Source organism: Xyrauchen texanus, chromosome 2, assembly GCF_025860055.1.
Source record: "Xyrauchen texanus isolate HMW12.3.18 chromosome 2, RBS_HiC_50CHRs, whole genome shotgun sequence".
Taxonomy (NCBI): domain Eukaryota; kingdom Metazoa; phylum Chordata; class Actinopteri; order Cypriniformes; family Catostomidae; genus Xyrauchen; species Xyrauchen texanus.
This window is the reverse complement of record NC_068277.1, coordinates 28,539,058-28,562,224: the sequence shown is the minus strand read 5'-3', so window position 1 is coordinate 28,562,224 and position 23,167 is coordinate 28,539,058. Positions and strand designations below refer to the sequence as shown.

At 36.7% G+C, this 23,167-nt stretch overlaps 1 protein-coding gene across 2 annotated transcripts in view; it reads left to right on the top strand.

Moving 5' to 3' along the window:
- The window catches only part of adam10a (ADAM metallopeptidase domain 10a), an 86,925-nt gene that overhangs the window by 19,871 nt on the left and 43,887 nt on the right, over positions 1-23,167 (top strand). For both annotated transcript variants that reach the window (XM_052149420.1, XM_052149413.1), the window contains exon 2: positions 9,326-9,476. In XM_052149420.1, the coding sequence (XP_052005380.1) occupies positions 9,326-9,476 (151 nt within the window). The remainder of the gene's footprint in view (positions 1-9,325; positions 9,477-23,167) is intronic.

Sequence of the window (23,167 nt, the reverse complement as noted above, 5' to 3'; positions counted from 1 at the left end):
ACTACATCTGAAGTGCTGGATGTTTTGTGCTATTGCTTCAAAAGAACCAGTTCATTATTTAGAGTCATTAATTTGGGAATAGGGCAACACTGGGTGTGTTGTGAGTTTTGCACTTTAGTTTTAAAATCCATTAGCACATGCTCACATAGAAAAACGATTGTAAAACAGAGCTGATGTATGCAAAAACACATTTGGTGTAATCGGTCCTTAAAAGGAAGCTGCCTATGTAGGTTTTGGAACTGCGCTATTGTCTCAACTGTGTTAGAAGACAAGTTCATGGCCTTATTGCTCTCTCTGTTTTGTCTTCATTAATGATCAGTGTGGAGAGCTGCAAAGCCTTTAAGCAGCTCATAGTGCCTCTGCTTTTTGATGGGATTGATGGTCTTCATCTCATCCACTTTTTGTACACACATGGATAACTTTGTTTTGCCTGTCTACAAACTAGTGCATCTCTCCTCACAGTTGCACTCCCGTAATCATGGTCCAAAATAAAAAAGAATTGACATGCCTGTTTTGTGAGTGAATCGAAAATATTTGCCAGATATTAACATTTGTTACTGGTTTGTTAATGTTTTTTCTTTGCATATTTTCTGTAATCAGTCAGGATATTGTCAGTTGTAGCATATTATATTAGCTAGTCTCTGTGTGAAACACTACCTGTCATAAAAACAATGATACACTTATTTTGGTGGCTTATTGCAGGAATTAGTTCACACATTGCCTTGTAATGGAAAAAAACCTGTAGGCATCCTAGAAAAACTTCTGATCATAAATTTACCACAGGGGTAAAATTTGTTTAGTCAAGTCAGTCACCAATAAATAACACTGCAAACTATTACCAATGTATTAACAATGTTTGAATAAGAAGAGAAACCTTGTCTTCATAGACAACTGAGGTTGTACTAAATTGCGCAAATCTACACAATGAAGTGAATGCACAGTTGAACTTAAGTTGCTCTAGATGCACAACTCTGGTTGCAAATTGGCTAGTGCCGTAACAATGCGCTATAAAGTGCAAAATCCTTAAATCTATAAAAAACAGAAAATTAATATATCTCTAGCAGGCATGTAACTATACACAAATTTCATGATACTATACGATGCAGAAGCCTAACAATACAATATGATTCTTAAATTTAAAAAAACGCTCCCACAAAATGTTTTTGCTTAAACGTATTCAAGGATTCAAAATAAATGTATTTTAAATCTTAAAGGGGTCATGAAATACTTTGTTTATAATTGTATTATCTTCATTGTGGTCCACTTATAATGTTAGTATAGTTTATTATTTTTTTTTTTTTACAAAAACAGTCATAATTTAGTCATATAATAATTTTCCACACTGTCTGTCTGAAACACTTGGTTTTAAAATGTCTGGCCCTTTAAGACTTCAATGTAAACATCCACTGTTGTGATTGGCTAACATCATGCAGCCCTTCCAATAGAGCTGTTCAGCCGTGACATCAATTTGTAGGCGAACCCGAAAGATCATGGGTTCCCTCAGGATTTTCCAATGGGTTTTTTAACTTTTAAGTAAAATAAGGTCTGTGGTAAACATTACTTAACGATACATGGACGTTTTGTTCTACAACTTAAATTACAGTCATATATATTATAAAAAACCCATAGGAAAATCCTGAGGGAACCCATGGTGAATTCTCTTCCAGGTTTGTGGACTACAAGCTGAACAGCTCCATAGTTCCATATTTGAAACACAATCTGAAGAAAATAAACAAACTCCACAAGACCACAACATTTATAAAACAAAATTTCAGTATTAACATATAACCCACATCCAACACATTTCATCTGAATATATTAAACTGTTCACTCAAGCAGCACCATAAACTATCAAACAGTCATGACATATGAAATATTCATGAATTAAATGGTTTACTTATGGATTTCCAGTCCATTAGTGTTTTAACTTCCCCATCCTTCAATAACAGTTTCTTTGACTGGTTCAAAAGCAATCACGCTCATAATATGAGCCGAAAACCTACAATACTCGCTGAGATGTTCTGAATACACAAACGTAATACAGTCCGAGGTGGTGCCATTGGGCTGCTTCAACAGGCCAAAGCAGAGACTCAGGTCTTCACATCTTCCATGTTTGTTTACACACAGGGCTGTGTGTTTCTCCCAGTCAGTGGCAGCAGCAGAATGACATTGTAAAGGAGTTCAGTGGGAAGGAGGAGGCGAGAACCGGTTTGGCAATATAAATAATATGTTAATGAATAACTTAAACCAAAAGACAAACACACACATGACAGACATGTCCGTAAACTAACACTCTCTCGTCGCACCACCGTCTGCCATCGGCCTTTATCCCTTTCGGAGGCTTAATTAGCCTGATAAGGGACCGGGTGTGTATAATCACGACCCCACCCTGCCACAGACACTCTGTTAAGCGGTTTAAGGGAATGGAGGAGGCGAGAACCGGCTTGACAATATAAATAATAGTATTAATAAGAAACTGAATGAAAAACACACACGGAGCATCTGCCTGTAATTGTCTCTCTCTCTCCAACCATTGTCACCGGCCACCTTTATCCCTCGCATGCTCCCATCAGGCTGATTGGGGACGGGGCATGCGTTGTTCCGCCCTCCTCCCCTCCACACTTGCGTTTTTGAAAGTTGTGTTTGTTCCTCTCTTAATACGTGCAGCACATCGGCAAAAACCTATAAAAACGTCCTGCAACGAGTGCCTGTTTACAAAAGACCAACAATTAAACATAGCACAGATGGGTGCAGAAACGGTCCAGGATGCCTTCAAAACAACACAACAGCAAGACAGTGCAGCTGAATGTAACACAACGGGGGTCTCCATTTTAGTGTTATAACTTGAAATTGCATCTTTTTAAAAGCAGCACGAGATGTATGATAATGGCAATGCCATGCAAGTTTATGTAGAAAAATATTTAAATTCAGACAGGCACATGAAGATGTCCTGTTTAAGTCCACTTTAGATGAATTTCCCATGACAGTCCCATCTCAATGCTGTTCACCTGTGTGACTGATTGAGCACCATTGGGCAGGGCCAAGGGTGCAATGATAGAAAAATAGGCATTATCCCACTATCAGAATATTTTAATGTGAATTGTGTTCGTTACAGTGCATCTGCATCCCAAATAAATTCTTTACTGTCAAATTTGCATTTCAATAGGACAAAATATATGCAATATCCTGTAATTATACACTCACTGAGCACTTTAGGAACACTTGTACTTCTACTTATTCATGTGATTATCTAATTAGCCAATCATGTGGCAGCAGTGCAGATGCAGATCAGGAGCTTCATTTAATGTTCACTTCAACCATAAGAATGGAGAAAAAAATGTGATGTCTGATTTCAACTGGGAAAGGAGGAAGAGGGAGCCGAATCCACATTCAGCAATCTTTAATTATATCAACACTTCAAACTGAAAACACAGCAACATAAACAATGACACACACACATCCAGCTTAGTGCATCTCTCTCTGTCTCACTGGCATCCCCAGCTCCACCTTTTATCTCTATCCCACTGATTGGGCAACTCCGCGCCGGGTGTGCATCCTCTCGGCCCGGCCACGCCTTCCTCCTCTTCACAGGGTATTACAGTAATAATGTCACTTAATATTGGTTTATGTCATTTATTTTTTCATTTTAAATTCTGACTTGAATTCTGACTTGGAAAAAACTTTTTGTTTTTTTTATTATTATTGAAGTCAGGAAAGTTTTCCCTTACTGAAAAACTGGTCACAGACTGGAAGAAAACCGACTTGTCCCTTTTCCCTCATTAATGAGCAGTTTCCAGCCTTTAAACATAATGAAAATGTTACCTTTACTGTAGATTCATGTTATATCTGGAGTGAACTTACTGTAGATGGCTAAAGATAAAGATGCACTGGGGTAAAGGGAGTTTGCTTTGAGATTGAGGGAGATAGAGGCAAGTTTATTGGGTTTAGCACTAATGTGTGTTGAATTGGAATGAGTGTTGGAGTGTTCTGCTCCTCAGAGGCAGTGCTGTTACTGATTTCTGCTCTCTATCTCTCTCTCTGTATGGACAGATGAGAGGAGAATTTATCACTGCTAAACGTGGACAATCATTCACCCCCGGCAAAACACACACACGACACTGTCCAACTCGCTTGCACAATTGTTGCCAGTTTAAAAAACAATTTTTTATTAGAAATGATTTCTCCGAACCGTACATCTCCACCTGAATTATAAGGGAAGTGCAGTGTGTTTTTAGCATTTGGAACTAAAACCTGCACCAAACCAAGGTGCATTTTTAAGGTCTGCTGATTGATTAATTTATTTATTTCAAAATGCTTTCCTCAGAAATGAAACCAAGGCCATTTGCTGCTGTTTTATTTTCACTCGTCATGTTTGTCTCTGTGTTTCCCAGCAAAGACTCTTGATGTTTTCTCTAGACTTTATTCTCTGGTGGTTGTCAGATTTCCTGGCAAAAGTTTTGCTGCCTTTGCTTCCTAAACATTTCTCAACCATTGAGAAGTGTGGAGTTGAAAATCTGTAAGAATTTTCTTTTAGATGTTCTTGTTTTCAAGAATAGGCTATGTGGATTAATCCATCCAAAAAGCTATTGGCTACTGGGTTTATGTATACTAGGACTGGGTAAAATATTTCATATTCACAATATTTTTACAAAGATTTTGTTGCTGATATAAAATTAAGCAACATTGTGAAAATTGCTATACATTTTAATGCAGTCCTATTTAATAGGACTCCCTTTCAAGCCTATAAACGGGGTTCCCACGGTTATGGAAAATATAAAAATATAGATTAAATATAAAAAGGAATCATGGAACAGTTATGGAAATTTCTATAGTGAGCATTCATTGTCTTTTTAGTATCTTATCACTTTTGTAGAGTAAAACTTGCTTGCAAGTAGGGCTGGGCGAAAAAACATATAAATATTTATTGCGATTAAAAAAAACTCCACGATATCGATGATAAGCTTTTGAGTAATTTTCTATATTAGCCAGTGTTCTACATATAGACATGCGTGTTGCTAAAAACACTTGCAGTTTGGCTTTCTTATCGTATGTTTCCACTTGCGCGAATGTGAGCGAGCACTTTCAATTCCTTCCTATGGAAACCGAGCATCAAGCTCGCGAGGTGGATTGTAAAATTGACAGCAGCGCGGGGCAAGCAGTTCCCTAGCGTTGGGAGTGGCTTTGTGCTTATTTCTTCCACATTAGTGGAAACGCAGCCTCAGACTGTAAGGAGCTGCTGTTGTAAAAAAAATAATTGCCCCTGCTACGGCAGGTCACAGTGTTCTGGATCCCAGATTGATTCCATCTTGACTGCAAGACATCATGTCGACAGTTGTGCCCTCTCATCATCTCTAGTGAGCAGCGTGACAAAACAACAGTGCCGGTAACATCATATCTGATCTTTCTGCGCTGTATTCTTGAATATATTTCTCTTGCACTGAAACACGCTTCACTGATGCCCTGTCCTGATCCGCACCCGCTTCCACTTTTCCCCCCATGTGAGTAAACATGAGGTGTGTGTTTCCAGAGCGCCTTCAGACCATAAAGTTTTTTTCTTTTTAAATGTAGTTTTAGTAATCAGCATGTTCCAAGCCTTTAATAATAAACAAATCGATTTATGTTAGAATTTTGTGAAATTATTCAGATGTCATCATCTCTAAGGATGAAAGACAAAACGATTCTCACTTTAATGAAAATAGAAAAATGGTCCATTCAGACATTTACATTTTCAAAAGTTTCTCTCTGGAGATACCCCTGTACAGTATCATTCCTCAGTCACAAGGGCTTGGTGATACTGTATGTAAAGAAATATGAAAATAATTTTAATGTAAAAAAAAAAAAATATATATATATATATATTAAATACATTCATAATGATTCAAAATGAACAGAGCATCTTATAACATTCATATCCAACTGCACTCAATTGCTAAACAATTTTGGTGGGAAGGGGCTTTGGTGCTGTAGGCTTGTGGTCGACCGATATGGTTTTTTTTTAATGGCCAGTGCCGATATTCAGAGAGCAGTGTGGCAGATACAATACCGCTATATCACACAATTTAATATAGTAAATAACATAAAATTGCAGAAATTTTAATTAACTCTTATTTATTTACTAAATTTTTTTATTTTAAATGGTAGAAAGCAATTTCTTCTGATTTCGGTTTAGTCATCAAATTTTTGAAATTTATTTGCACATGAAGAAATTGTTAATATATTAGGAAGACATAAACAGTACACACAGTAGTCCAGCAACTACGGATGGCATGTCCATGTTAGTAATTGCTTTTTCTTAAAAAAAATACAGAATCAAACCAATTGTACATAAAGTGCATCATGAATAAAACATTTACTCATAGCACACATGAAGTGCCTTTACTTTGAAGTTGCACTCACACACTTGCACGGATCTTGCGTGAGCAGCAGTTTAAAAGGCCTGGATCGCCTGCTTGGATTGTCAAGGACTGACAATCATGATTTGTGAACGAGTGGAACTTTTGATCCTGAAGTTTGATTCCGGCTGACATAATACGCCCTTCGGAGGAAGATATTAGATGAGCGCTCGACGAGAAGAAACACTGGATTTTCATAATGTTTGTGAATTCAGTTTAAACGAGATAGAGCAGACTATTTTCAGCACCCTCAAGAAACAAGTCGGCCAAGCGAGAAAATGTATTGGCCTCGGCGATGTATCAGTTGACCACTAGTCATAGCAGAGGGCGTTGTAGCCCAGGGGTAGTAGAGTTAGATTCAAAACAGGAAAGGTAGGATTTTCTGTGGGTTGTGTTGACTGATGGAAAGCTGAGGTCAGAGTTCCTGCTCTAGAAACACTTTAGCAGAGGTGGACGAATCGTATTAGACCTATTTTTGCTTACATTACTTTTTTCATTAAAAAAGGGTATTATAGTTTAGCACAGCAAAAAAAATAAAAAATGCCTTCCTGTCAAGAAGGCATTCAGGGCTTTAAAGTACAGATTGAAAAAAGATGTATAATAGCTCACAATTGAGATCAAATGTATGGACTGCAGTAGGTAATGTACATGTTCAACTGTTGGTTGGAGCAGGTACTAAAGTATCATGACTTTATTTTGGCTCCCTGCTAAAGTCAGGCTATTCTTGGCATAAGTACTATGCCAGGATGTTGCTTTTTGGAGTCCTATGGAAGGAAAAAACTCCCATGCAAACAGAAATATTGTACTTCCCACAATAGAAGTGGGAAATGAAAGTGTGCTCAAACATAATGACCGTACAGTTGTTTTTTTTTTTTTTTCTTTCCTGTCCCTGTTATTAATTTATTGATGCAGAATACAGCCTTATTTCAGTTGTGATCTTAATGGGAAAGTTGTGGAGTTGTGACAGTATAAGGCCTGTTTTGCACTTGCATCTGCAGCTCCTATTTATTTCAGCACACATATTAACAATATTTTTGTAATATTTTCAATGCGTATGTAACAGAAGCAGCGCTGCAAGTTAAGTTTGACACTGAGCCTGTTTTGTTGAATGACACTATACTCAGCAGAAAATTTGTTAAATGCACCGTTAAGCTATTTATTAAGCATATACAGGCATATAAGTATAAAGTATCATGCTGTCTGGTAAGGACCTGCCTTACAACAGGCCTACAAGCCCTCAGTGCAGCCTCTCTCAGCCTATTGCGGACACTCCAGAGCACTGATGGAGGGATTGTGCATTCCTGGTCATTCCTCGGGCATTTGTTGTTGGCCTATACCTATACCTGTCCCGCAGGTGTGAGATTCGTGCCGATCCTGTGCAGGTGTTGTCCTTCCTGTCTCCCTGTAGTGCTGTCTTAGGCGCAATTTATTGCCCTGGTCACATCTGCAGTCCTCATTCGAGCATGCCTAAGGCACGTTCACACAGATGAGCAGGGACCCTGGGCATCTTTCTTTTTTGTGTTTTTCAGAGTCAGTAGAAAGATCTCTTCAGTGTCCCAAGTTTTTATACCTGTGACCTTAATTACCTACCCTCTGTAAGCTGTTAGTGTCTTAACCACTGTTCCACAGGTGCATGTTCATTAATTGTTTATAGTTCACAGTTTGAAGGTAGACCTTGAAATACATCCACAGGTACACCTCCAATTGACTCCAATTAGTCTATCAGAAGCTAATTGGTTAATTGCCTAAAGGCTTGACATCATTTTCTTGAATTTTCCAAGCTGCTTAAAGGCACAATTAACTCTGTAAACCTCTGATGCACTGGAATTGTAATATTGTCAATTAAAAGTGAAACAATATGCCCGTTAAAAAACAATTGTCATGCATAAAATAGATTATAGTTTGCTAATATGAAATCTGTGGAGTGGTTAAAAAATTAGTTTTAATGAATTCAACCTTCAACTCTACTGTTGTCATATGATCATTGAACAACACTGATTCAGTGAAACACTAAAACATGTAAAATCTCACCTAATTATCAAAGGAGGCTACTTTTCTCAATGCTTCCCTCTAGTTTTATTCAGATAGAATGATTATTTTAAGTATACAGTCTACATTATGGCCCTTTTCTTCAGTCACTTGTTTCCCAGCAAGATGTAATGCAGTCATGTGTTGACTTACGTTTATGTTCTTGGCAGATACCTTAAACAAATACATGGGCAGTTCTCCCAAAAATGAAATTTATGTCATTATTCACCCTCAAGTCTGTACAAATTAGCTTTTTTCGTAACGGAAAAGGAGATGCTTGGCAGTATGCCTCAGTCACCATTCTCAGTATCTGCATCTTACATTCAATACAATAAAAGTGAATGGTGACTGAAACTAACATTCTCCCTAACATCTCCTTTAAGTTCCATGGAATGAAGTCATACAGGTTTGCAATAACATAAAGGTTAGTAAGTGATTACAGAAATTTCATTTTTGAGCGAACTATCACTTTAAGAGGACAAGTCAATACTCAACAGGTACAATATAAAATAAATTATAGGGTTGCTTAAGATTTATATAGGAAGTTGTTGTGAATAATTTAAGTGAATTTGGAGCATTGTACATATATTATGGTCGGCGCACGTTGCCGAGTTGCGGTGCAGGAAACACTGTTGCACTACTCTAAATAAGGTGCATAGAGCTCATACAGAGCAGTTTGCAGCAGAAAGGCTGTGAGTGTGACAGCTCGGAAACTACGCTGCTGCTTTACTCAAGAGCGGGATGAGTAAAATGGGTGTAAGCCTAATTTACTGATAAAGTATACCCACCTCCGTTTGCCTGTTAACTTCTGCATCAAGTCTTGTGTTCAGTACTAGCCATTCTGATCTCAATATGTTCCCAGACATATAATCTCTCTTTCTCTCTTCCTTTATTTTATTCTGTAGGTCAATATGGGAGATCCCTGAATAAGTACATTCAACATTTCGAAGGCCTGTCCTACAACACAGACATCTTGCACAGCAATCACCAGAGGGCTAAGAGAGCGCTGTCCCATGAGGACCAGTTTCTCCACTTGAACTTCCACGCTCATGGCAGGTCAGTCAAATGTGTTCTGTTAACTCTTTCTTCTGATCTGTTGTTTCTGGGGAACTTTGAATGTGCCTTTTTCATACTTGTCCACAGAATATTCTTTTATGAGGGGTCGTTCTGTGTCTCTGATGCCCAGTGTACATATAGGGCTGACCATTGTCCAGCTGTACAGAGCGGTTAAGACTTACTGTTATTCTACACTTCAGGCAATGCAGAAACAAATTGATTGGGGTAGATATTTTCAGGGTCTGATGAACATCCTTCAGACAGAAAGCTTCCTACCTCTGTGGTTTGTGAGGCATTTTAATAATATGCTCAAGGTTTACCAATTTGTACTGTTCTCATGCCAATGTTTATCTTACAATGACAGGTACTAGCTTCTCTTGCAGTTTGATGACATATCTCACTAGCAAGTTCAGCTAGCAACAGCTAGCTGAACTTCATGCGCACATGAAGTGAGTTTAATACAGCTGCCACAGCTTTTTATTCTACATTCTCCTCTATCTTTAATCTACGGATTTTCATTTGACCCAACCTATTTTTGTAGACGTCGGTTAGGTACTCAGGCATTTTAGAGATGGCTTCATTTTTCAGTCCCTCAAGCAGCGTCTCTGATGGAGTTGAGAGACTGATGGAATTGCATTGGTCTTTCATCAAATAAATATTATTGGTTTAATACAATTTAAGCTCTTTGTGCAGCTTAAGCTGTGTGAAATGCAGTAATGCACTTAAAATGGAAGCCAATGGGCCAAGTGGTTAGAAGCAGAAATGTGAATGCTCATGTTTTGCACTTTCATGTTCAGCACAGTTTTTACTGGCTCTATTCAAAATTATTCTTGATGGATCGTGATGCATCTTGTCCTCCAATTTCTTTTAATCAATACCTACTGTCGTATTGGATAGAATTAATAGATCATTAGCCTGTAACCATAACCGCGACTATCGGTTGCTTGTCCAGAATGGCTACATGAGATATCTCCTTCTGTGAGAGTGCAGATGTCAGCTTCTCCTTTCCACACCACATGTGTTAGTAAAGTGACACAAATAGCAAGGTTGCCACTGAAGATATTAATAAAGCATCTTCTATGTGCATTGTTCTGACAAGCAAGAGACCGGCTATGAGCAACAGATAGAGAGTGCAAGATTAGAGAAAGGCATTGGGAAGCATGAGACAAAAAATAATTCGAAAATACAAACATTATTCAGGTCTTGCAAACTGCTGTCTCATTGTTATTTTCGGCAGTTTTATCCCTTTCTGTGCAAATCAGTGCAATAATGCTTTATAATGATACAAAATAAATCCCGTTGCTAGGAGCTTGAGTTTGTGAATGAATCTGGGATGAAAGAATTATAGTTTCAGTCGGTGATGATGGGGCACTCAAAGAAATTACCCTTAATTGAACCTTAATTGTCTTTACAAGAAATTTAAATTCTTTTCATTCAAATTTAGTCAGTTTCAATGAGCTAGTATTGCATAGCATAGTTTAGTTAGATTAGGCCAAATCAATGTACTATAGTAGTTTTAATTTCTTTCTTTATTAGGTTAGTCAAACTAATTGACTGTTTAATTTAATAAATGTTCTAATGCTGGTCCAACTTTATTTTATAAATCATTAGTATATGCCATGTAAGTATAAGGACCGTGAAACTGTTGCACTGTCAAATTGATAGCAATTGCTTTATAGAGCTAGGCAGCACTCAAATCAAACATCACAAGTCCATCCTCTTCCTAAGCTCAAGCGCCAGTTTGTACCACAATGGGAACCCCCAAAACTACAGCCTAACAGACGCTCTTTTTAAAAACCAATATAACGGAGCATTAAACATAAACAAATCTCCTCATTCTCACCTTGCTCAAATGCATAAAATAACATTTAATTTCAACATTTGTTCACCCTATCCAGTCCCAAGCAAAGCATGCTGGAAAAAGGAAATTCCCTGCCCTGTTTCATCAATGCAACAAAAATTATAAATGTATTCCAAATTAAAATGGATTAAGTAAATTAATTGGATGGAACACAATGAAATTAAGTTCTAGAAAACAAAATTATCTAGAATTGTGTTGTTTTAGTTCAGTTGAACAATCTTCAAAGGTCCTTTTTTTTGTGATATATCCAGTCTGCATTCAGTTCTGTAGTGTGCTTGGCCATATTATATGCACTTCTGACCATTTCTTTCTTGCATCTCACTCTGTCTCTGGCATGCACATAAGCACCACAGCGCTGCCGCGGTTTACATTGAACTCAGAATTGATTATACATTTTTGAGAATCGATTTAGAATTGTTGGAGAAAGAATCACAATGCAATCTATGGGGTGAATTCATTAAGAATGAACTACACTTGTTAAGTGTAATTTATTTGCACGTGCTGTCTGCGCTGGTACAGCACCCGAGTTGTGCAAATCAGGCAACAGTGCAAACACTCCCACAAAATCTGTGTTGAACACAGTTTGAATGCCACAATTCTGATCTTGCAGGTCTCTGAAACTCGCAAATCAAGGGAAACCTGTTGAACCTGCGTACAATAGGATAATGCAGAGAGGATCACTTGCAAGATTCTGTGGTGGTGTTATGAACCCTTGTTAATTCAAAAGTATAGGCAAAAGGGGGTTTACATTTACTGCATTACAACTTAATGCAGAATTAAGTTAATTTTATTCCAAAAATAAAAAACACACACATCATAAAGAAATTAAGGAAAAATTAACATGACACTAAACAAAAAGTAAACAAACAACTTGACTGAAACCATCAAACATACTGTTGAATGATGAAAACAAATAGGAACTTACTTGGAACCTGTTCAAAACAGGAAAAAGTCTAAAGAAAACTTCAATAATTTGAGTTCTGATGAGCACATAAGTCGCAGGTGTGTAGAGGCGGACCTAAAGGAAACACACACAAACACACACACACACACACACACACACACACACACACACACACACACACAGGAGAGTGAAAGAATGAGAGCATGAGTGAACAAAAAAGAAAGAAACCGAAGTTATAGACCGTAAAAGTTGGTTAGCGGGAAACGCGTGCAAAACAATCACCCTTTCACTTGAAATGCATAATTAGAGTTTATAAATCATCAAAAAGTGAGATAAATATCATAAACTTTGCTAAAAGTTAAAAACATCTGGAGTAGTTTTATTAGCCAATGCTGCTATAGCTCAAGATCAATCTTTGATCCCACTGCGCAAATCCGTTTTGTTTAATCTAAACCTTTTTTAAGTATTGTGCCCTTTTGACCTTTGAATGTGATGTGTGTTTTTTTTTTTTTCAATGAGAGAGAAAAATCTCACTCAAGAAAAGAAACTTCTCAGGCGAGAAGTTAGACAGACTAGAGGGCTCCTATTAGGAGATCTAAGCCTGCAAAGCCCAATGGCATAATCCTTCCTGCCCCATTCTTACGAGACACATCTGTGTGGGTGTTGTGTTCCTGTTTGCAAATGTTGAAAGCTATTAGTTGATCTACCTTTCCTTGTGTAGGACTCCTTTTTTTTTTAAAGCAGAAATTACTCATCATACATTAACAAAATATATATTTTACAGATGCTAATCCCACACCTTCTCCTAAACTTAAGCATAAACATTTATTAAGCATATAAATCATGTAAAAGGCAGATCAATTTAATCACAATAATGTATTCAGAAAAATGGCAAAATTCTGTACAAAAGTAGTGCAAAGAGCGATGCGCTGCATCCAGTGTGCTCCCAGATGGCATTCATACATGCATACATACATGCATACATACATACATACATACATACATACATACATACATAGCATTGAGTTAGGTGGAGAGTGGAATTTAAATATTAATCTCTGTAAATCTTCTCCTGATGTACCAAACACCAGCACTGTCATGTCTCATTCAAATATATCTCGGAATACGGCATGTCGCAACATCACTTCAAAATCACTGCCATAAAACCTTTGGTTGTAATGCTTGAGGTATTTTTTTATTTTTTTTTTTAAACAAAACCAATGTGGGTTGACCGTTACAGTGGGTGTGACGGCGAGTGGAGACTGAAATTGTTGAATAAAAGGTTTGAATTTGGGTTTGTTCTTCACAGAAATCAGTCTGAAGGTTTGGAATATGGCTAACATATGTATGGATTAAATTTGTTATTGTTTTATGGTGCTTTTTGTGATTTTTATTTGTTTTTTTGGCATATTCTGAAAGCTTTTGTGTCCCATGGCAAACAAAATAAAACTAAATACTTAATAAATGATTAAACTATTACAGAGGTTTTATTAATTTTAATATAATTTAGTCTTGGTTAAAGTGATGTAATCCTTTTAAAACATTGTATAGGGCATCAGAAATCACACAGAACTGAATGAAACCATTAAAATGTCATATTATAATTTCAACTGCGTTAAATGTGATGGCATTTAACTAATCTCATTTATTATAAATTAAATGTAATAAACTGATTAAATCTATGAATTATTAAATATTAATCAATTCAAACAGTACACGTAAACATTTGTGTGTTTCTATAGGTGTTTATACGTACAATGATGACGTTTAGATGCTTTCAATATTGTTTTTTTTTTTGTGTGTCTATGCAAACGTAAGAGAGTGTACGTTTGCTAGAACCAAACTTTACATAAGAATAAATATGAATTCTCATGAGATCATATTGTATTGATTTATTGCAGATTAGCAAACAACGTAAAATAGATGTCTTTCAGATCTAAACATACACATCTTATAGACGTCTGTGAGATACATGTGCTATCAGGGAAGAAACTGCTATCTACTATTTAAAATCCAATATTATTTTTTAGACACTTTTTACAAATTTAAGTTTTGTTTGAAATTGAGTAAATATAGTGTTTAAAGTCTATAGTGTTTCGCAATTATATGTTAATGTTATTTACTATATTAAATTGTGTGATTATATCGGCATTGTATTGGCCACCCTGCTCTCTGGATCTCGTCATCGGCCATTAAAAAACCCATATCGGTCGACCACTAGAACAAAAACGAGTTTATAAAAGAAACGTTCTAAAACACACACACACAGAGCAGTCCATACAACCATCTGCTTTCTTTCCCTCAGCCTGCCTGCATGTGTCTGAAAGTGTACAGCAGCCTAAAAATATACCATCCTGTGAGTTCCTTCATTGTCGTCGTCTCTTTCTCTGTTTTATCACATTCAGTAAAAAAAAAAGACTGCAGCATGAAAGGAAGTACTGTACTGTTAAAACTCAGGGAATGTGCCACAACACATGCAATATTAAAAAGGCATTGTGTTCTTGAATGAAGACCTTTGCTCTCTAATGGTTTGCATGAGCTCTGATGGCTTTTTTTTCTCTCTACTTTTGGACATCAAAGGTCTCTTTTGAAGCCATTGTGCTGAAACATGTTGAAGGTCACCTATTGTGTAGGTGATTCTGGGAGGCCAAAGTGTGAATCAAGTTGATGTTTAGGTGCCTAACAGGAACTTTCTCTGTTTTCAGACTGTGGCCCAGCATGCAAAGTGCCAGTGGTCATTTGTCTCAAGTGATGCAGTGTTTTTCCTTAACTGCATTATTCATGAATCTGCCTCATTATGATTGAATGCTGAATTTAATTAAATGTATAATGAGGTTCTAGAATATGATCATATATTCAGTGCCATCACTTATTGCATAATATATAAATATTTATTTGTTTGTGAGTGCCACTTGAGAATGTCTGATAACATGAAGTTAAAGGCAACTGGGCACTTTTTTATTAATTTGAGTTTGCTCATCTGAGAAGCTTCATTCATTATCTGAAGGTGGAGAATCTCTGGCATTGATTAAATGTTGCTGATGAGTGTATAAGTCTTTTAAATAACGAAGGTGGTGCCTTTAACTGGAGATATTAATGTTACTGTCATTTTTTTTTAAAGACTCATTGCTGTGGGGGATCTGTACTGCTTTAGAAAATGCCATTCAACACCAGGCAGTGTGTGTAAGAGTTTTTGTTAAGTAGGTACTTCTCTCTGACGCTAATGGTCTTCTTTGTCATGTTAACCTCTCTTGTTGAAAAGAGCCTGTGTGTTTTATTCAACGGCTGGTGAGTTTGCACATTAACTAGGCTTAATGTTCTTTTATAGCACTGAATGCTGTTTTGTTTTAGTGCCTGACATTAACTCTTATCAGCTGTGTTCACACACACAAGTGTGGGGTGGAATGCCTGAAAACAATTGTCCAAGGCTGAAAGCTGTATATTGTCAGAAAAATAGCAGTGCTGTAAGGAGCGATTTAATGTGTGTTTGTGTGGTACGATATATTTGATGTGTTTACACTTGCCTATTGGGATTAGAGGTTTAAGCCGCAGTATGCCAGAGGTGGAACAGAATGAGCCCCGAAGCTAATCTCTCCAAGGTGAGTCCACCGGAGAAGCAGAGATAGAAGGTGAGAGAGAGACTTGTGAATATTTAACAATGCAAGTAGGGCTGGGATAAACGATTCTTTTTTAAATGATTAATCTAGCGTTTCATTTTTTCGCGCATATTTTGCGTCGACGTATTGTCCCAGCCCTAAATGCAAGATATTCATGTGGATCACACATCACTTTCTTGACTTGAGCCTCTTCCTGGTCGGCATGAGTATTGTGACTAAATATGTAAGATTTCTCACCAGATTAGCCTAAACCTCTACAGACATGTTGGAGAAAGAATCACCATTGGCTAGTAAATTTTCATTTTTACTAACCAGACTTTTGCCTACATGCAAGCATAATTCAACTGAGCAAAATGTAAAAAATAAAAAAAATATGGTAAGGGGGCATTTTTGCATATATGTAGTATTCATATATACAATATGACGTGCTGTAATATTGAGTGCATACTGTATTTTATGTCATATTTCTCCATTATTTCAATCACATTTTAGCTTTTTAAAAACGTATGAATTTCACATTCTATCAATTATATATGATGTCATGAAATTGCATTTAGAATAATTAGACAAGATATGGTAACTGTTTGAAATTTCATACACATTTTTAACAGAATATTTGAAAGGTTGGAACATAATAGTGAAAATCGAATTTCATATATCGTTTGAGTGCTACTATATCAAAAGTAAAATGTAAAAAAGCAAAAAAAAAAAAACATAAGGTTTATGGGGCAGGGCTTCGCACAGGCTTTTATCAAACCCCTGCAAAGATGCTGCACCAGCCTATTTGTTAAATTCTTCAATATTTACAGTGTTTAAGTTAAAATATTTCATAATGTATGATTGCCCCTTCAAATACTTAGATGTAAATTTAAAATTACTACATTTTGTTACATGTTTGTTTTTATACACAATTTGTACAATTTACAATATTGACACAGTTTATACACTGATTTGTATAACAAGCGGTAAATGGTACTGTCTCTTTAAGAGTATTGGCAGCAATTGTTTTTAGGTTGGGCGCACAATAATAAGAGAAGTTGCATGGTTGTTTTTACCTCATTAGTGCAATGTGTGAATAGAATCAATGTTTCCTTTTGCTTTAAGGAAATACAAATTGGAGAGAAGCAAAAAGCAAAAACAGGGTTTATGTCATTAAATGCAATGTAAATGTATCTGTGGCATATCATGACTAGAGGTCGACCGATTAATCGGCCGATTTTTAGCATTTTTTAACAGAATTGGCATCGGCCAATATCCAAGTATATCAAGCCTATTATTAGGCAGGCGCATCTGTGGGCAGCCTAGTGTTTGGGTGGAACACGTGTTCGACGCACACTGCCCCTAGAGTCATTTTCCAGTGAGCAGTGATATGTTACTGCCAACTTTGAGAAAAAACGCGACATGACGTTCGGCTACTTTGGATATTGATAGCATAGTTGAAGTTGCATTATCACAGCAGAAGGGTTGCTATCATGTCACAATAAGCAAGCAAGAATTTTGCAATTACAGACAGTGAATCTGAGACTTTTATTTGTTCTGTTTGTGTCTTATATTTGAGAGGGTTGTCACTCAATGCAGATAAATAAGTAATAAAAAAGATACCAACGCGATATAGGCTTTGGTATGCTCGGACGTGATCGCTTCTGCTGTCGGTACTGGAGAAATTAAGAAAATACATTTATTATTGCTATAAAGAGAAAGTTAGTTTATCTTCTATGTATAATAATTCTATGAAACCATTTGTCTGTGATGCAATTTAGCTATTCGCAGTCAGAGAGAGAGAGAGAGAGAGATCTCGCTCACAGCGACCACAACACGAGCTCTGCTTAATAAGTGACAGAACTAAACATTCAAACGTAGCCTGGTTTAGATCTGTGATATTAGCCTGATTTTATTTTAGATTTCGCCTTCCAAAGATTATAAAAAGAATATTTATACATAAGCCGCATTCTGTCTAGCACAACTTCCTTCCCTTCACAGCGGTTCACTGACATTTCTCCCTAAAACTCAAACTTAACGTCAGAATCAGCTCGATCGGTGATTGTTGTAAAATGCAGTCTAGCTACTGTTGCTAAATTGCAGGACGCGTTTAATAATAAAAAGTGCGCAAGAGATACCATTCCCAAGGCGGCGCGCGCTCCGAAACAGACTGCAACGAGACAAGCAAACTATAGGCTACACTGGGTTTCATGTGCGCGATCAACTATACAAAAAAAAAGTCAAAACGACCGGCTTGGAGATTCACTTAAACACAGATTATGTCTTAAATGGACGTAGTTATTGAAATAGTTGGGAGAAAATATGGTGCATCAGGAGCCTATTAGACTCGGTCTTAAAGGGGAAGCAGTCTAATGAACATGCTGACGATTGAGCCACTGCGAATCAAACAACAAAAGGCGATGAGAAAATCACTTACAGCTCTTGAATGAATAACTTCTGCTTTAATAAGCATTAATCTATGATAAACTATGCAGTGTTATTTTACAATTGATTACTTTATTAGATTTCTTTTTAGACCACACCTGAACAGTAATGTTAGTAGACCTTCCTGAAATTAAATCACTGTGCCTATATAACGTTTATCTTTGTGTAATATATATATATATATATATCTATATATCTCAAAAAGAACCGTTACGAATACCGTTGAAGTACCGGATCGATAAGCAGTACCGGTAAGATAGTAATACCATTAAAACCTTAACGATACCCATCCCTAGTTATGCCTGTGCTTCTCTTGGATGCTCTGAATATTGGATTACATGTCTGGATTGCCCCTTAATTAAAGCTGCATTTGGATCTCAACCTTCGTGTCTCGGAGCAGTTCGTAACACCTGCTTTGTTTATTTAATATATTTGTTATACATTATTTATACAATATGTTTTTACATTATACATTTTTAATTTAAGTGTCAAGTGTTCAATAAATGTATTTGTTGAGAAATTTTGTCTATCTTAATTAATTATTTGTGTTACATTTTAACTTTCAAATAAAAGGTTCAAATATGAGGTTAAAAACAAGCACATATCGGCCAAAATAAATCGGCAGCAGTAATCCGGATTTCAAAAGATCGGCATCGGCCTGAAAAAACCAATATCGGTCGACCTCTAATCATGACTCAACTAAAGCGATGTTGACACCGCAATCCATGAAAACTCTGAACCCACTACAACCAAATAAGGTAAATTGGAGTGTTCACTCATGAGACACAATATGCAGTAAAAGGATCTTGGTGCTAAAGTTCTTCTTTGCCAATACACAACTCAATCGCTGGCTAATTAAAAAAAATATTTGCTATATTTACTAGCCTGTGGCTTATAACAGACATTTTTAGTTACATAGCATGAAATTTGTTTGAATATGTGAGTGATTTCCTGGTTATGTACAGTACTGTGTAAAAGTTTTAGGCACTTGTGAAAACTGTTGCATAGTGTGGATGTCTATTAAAAATAATGCCATACATAGTTTTCATATATCAATTAACATCATACAAGGTGCAGTAAACATAAAACAAGCTAAATAAATATTTGGTATGACCACTTTTGCCTTCAAAACAGCACCAGTTATCATAGGTTCACCTGGACACAGTTTTTCTTGGTTGTTGGCAGATAGGATGTTCCAAGCTTCTTGGAGAATTTGCATCATTTGTTGTATCTATTTAGGCTGTCTCAATTGCTTCCATCTCTTCATGTAATCCCAGACTGACTCGATGTTCAGTGGGGGGCTTTGTTGGGGTCATGCCATCTGTTGCAGAGTGCCCTGTTCTTCTCTGTTCTTTTATATTTGCAAAAGGAATGTTTGGAAGTCTAAAATGTATATTTCTTATTGACTAGAGCCTGACCAAAATTGGATTTTTGAGACATTTTCTATGTGGATTGTAGTTAAATTGAAAAGGGAAAATGATGGCGTCATTGTTTATTAACTTTCCAGGATACATTTCAAAAACTAGTTAGCAACTTACCGAGAAGACACCGCTTAACTCCGCCCTGTCTACAGAGCGTCAGCTCAGAGTCAGTTCTGTAAGCAGTGGAGTCGGAGCATGCTCTGATGGACAAACTACAATATGACACCACTTCTGAAGCATTGTTTTCTGCATTATATGTTCGGAAAAAGTTTTCATATCTGTGCATATCGGTAAACATATATGCCGAATTCTATATATCGGTGAAAGGCTAATATAATAATATTGTCCAACATATATATCGATTGGGCACTACTATTGACACACTAAAGCTGAAGATATAAATGACCATCTTAATGTTTTTGTGAAACATCTTATGTGCCTAACACTTTTGCACAGTACTGTATAGGGCTAAACCTTCACTTCATCACCTGCATGCTGTAATCTCAGTCCTTTTCCGATGATTTCACTGGCCCGCACTCATTGAGTTAAAGTGATGTAATACCACTTGCAGTCAGAGTGCAGACATTGTACATTAGCAGAAGCTTTCTTGTCCAAAGAGAGTACATTATATTTGGGTTCAGTCCCTCTGGAGCAGCCAAGGGATGCAAGGAGAGTTCACACAATTTTTTTTTAATTCTTTCATTTACTCCCCCTCCTTTTGTTCCAAACCTTTCTGGCTTCTTCGGTGGAACACAAAAGATGTTGAACAGTAATTTGGTCACAGTCACCACTTTCATGGCATCTTTATTTCCATACAGATATGGTGAAAGTGAATGGTGTCTTAAGCTGTCATTCTGTATTACATCTTTTTTTGTGCTTCATGTAAGAAAGAAAAGATTACTTATGTTTTGTCCTGTTGGGAGGTAGATGTATAATACATTAGTGTTGAATAGCAGGAAGCATTTGTCTGTCATTTGTTTATAGTTTTCACATTTGGCAATGCTTCTATGTTTTGGGTTGTTTGGCCAATTGAACAGTGACAATTAACAGGTTTTGACAAAAATAAATTCTAGCTTTCTCAAAGGGAAAATGGTACAAAAACAAGCTATTTACACTTTGCTTTGCTGATCGCAAGGGTGTTAAGAGATTATATGCTCACTCGGTGCATACATTAGCCTGGACTTTATTGATTACACATAACCATGATCACACAACCTTTCTCCTCTCCTCTGACTGCATAAATATACCCGTCAGCAGGCACAGGGTGAACCAACATATTAAATGATTGTGTTTGTGTCTGAGGTTCATTTTTTAGGTTCATGATGTGATGTTTCTGTCTCTCCCAAATGCTGATGCTGCACTTCTGTCACAGAGTCACTCATTGGTTTCCTACTGCAGGCTCAGAGAGTGTCTCCCTCCAGGCTGATAGACTAGCATTTAGCACAGTGCAATTCTATTTTGTAGTCTGCTTAAGGAACCCGTTTGTGATCTCTTAGACACTTCAAATACTTGTTTCCCTTGCTCCACTCAGTGCCTCATTCAGATATGTGAAGAGGTTGGTGAGTATCTGTAAAGGTAATTGAGAATTATCTTTGTCATCTGGCCCCTACCTTCTGTTCAGATGGCCTCCTCAATGCCACGGATGGACTCACTGGTTTGATTGAGCAGATTTTAGTGATGGTAGTGTCACTTTGCAGGATATTAATCTGCATATGTGGCCTACACAATCATGGCCAAAATAGCACCACATTTTGTTACAGTGAATAAAGGAATGCCTGCATTTGAATCCACAGTTTTCAATCATACTTAATTTTTATTGTATAAAATTAATACATAATAAACTATACTACTTGACACCTCATTAAGTCTGTCTTATTTGCCTTTTACCACAATACTATCTCCTTAATGCAGATATCCGGCATAATTGGCTTACAACAGTTAATTAAAATATTATTGCTTCATAAAATGTCAATTATTATTTTTCTGTCTTATTTAAAAGAATGTATAGCCTAAGCCAACTAAATTTTTGATAATCGTTGTTTTAGTCTAACTTGTAACTTCTTAAAGCCAAGTAAAGTCCCTGTCTGCACTTACTGTAGGATATTTTCCACCAGGTTTTTTTTTTTAATGCTCTGAATTTTAATGACATCACCGGTGTACTCGTATTAGCTGATAATTAAAGTGGAATTACATGGCTAATGAAATTTTAAATGAAAATTGCCCCCTGAAGCAAGAGGATTGCTATCTATGACCTGCATTTGCCAAAGTATTAAACTGTAATTGATGCTCCCAACATGATTATGAAAAAAATATTATTATGATTTATCCTAATCATTTTGTGTAGATTTTCGAACACATTGGCATTGAAGACGTTCAGTATGCACAGAAATACAAACTGGCTTTTATTCAGTGCCATTAGTGAAACTACAGCTGTATGTGGTCATATGAGATGTGCTGGGCTGGATGCAGTGTATCACAACATGGAATTCTTTGTGATTGAGGAAATGGTTCCAGTTCCTGTCTGAAGGGCAGTCAGAGTGGCAGCTTTCGTTTTGTTTTATTGTTGGAAATTTTCATTGCTAAAACCAGAGTAATTCAGAGATCACTGTGAAAAGGTCCTCAATCAACTGCTATGGGAATGAAGGCAAAATTCCATACAAATATGACTGAAAATTTTCCACTTCACCCTTAAAAAAAACACAGATCAAAAGCCTATAGCATCACAGCAGCTTAGCACTTCAACTATTTTACTTGGCTTGAGAGTTTGTTGTTTTGCCCTGGTTTCATCTACACCTGCTGTTTCCCAGCACAAATAAAACTGTCTTCTTTTGTTTGTCATTCAATACTAGTTCGTTATCGAATATGGCCTGAAACAACAAGCATTAGGTCTGATTGAATATTGAAAATTAATAAATACATTGCAAAGACTGTTGAAGTTTCTGTTTGTTATTTTAAAAGGCTTCCATTTACTTTTCCCCTTTTAAATATAATTAGCAGATGTATTAATAATGATAACAGGGTTTTATAACTTTTATCAAAAACATGCACAACAAAGGGTTCAATAGATCTGTGGAGTCACGCCTTTAGTCATAAGAGGGAGAGTGTGTGCCTATGTAATAAACACATTCATATGTGAGTTCTTTGTAAAACAGGCATAGAAGGATCACATGCACTTCATGTGATTCATATCTCCCACTCTCACGTGAGCTTAGAGAACAGAGAGATTAGGAAAAAGTTGAGAATGAGAAAGAATGGACATTCACTCTCTTTCCTTACATTTCTACTGAAATTCTTTCTTGAAAAATGTGTGCTAGTCAGCTGATATGAGATCAAAATCTGTTCTGTCTTTGAGAGAAGTCTATTTCCTTTCTTTCACTGTAATATTAGTTTTCATAATGACAGCCGATTCAGTCCCTTAGAACTTTTTCAACTCAGTTACACGGTAAGATTTTTTCTTTAGTTTT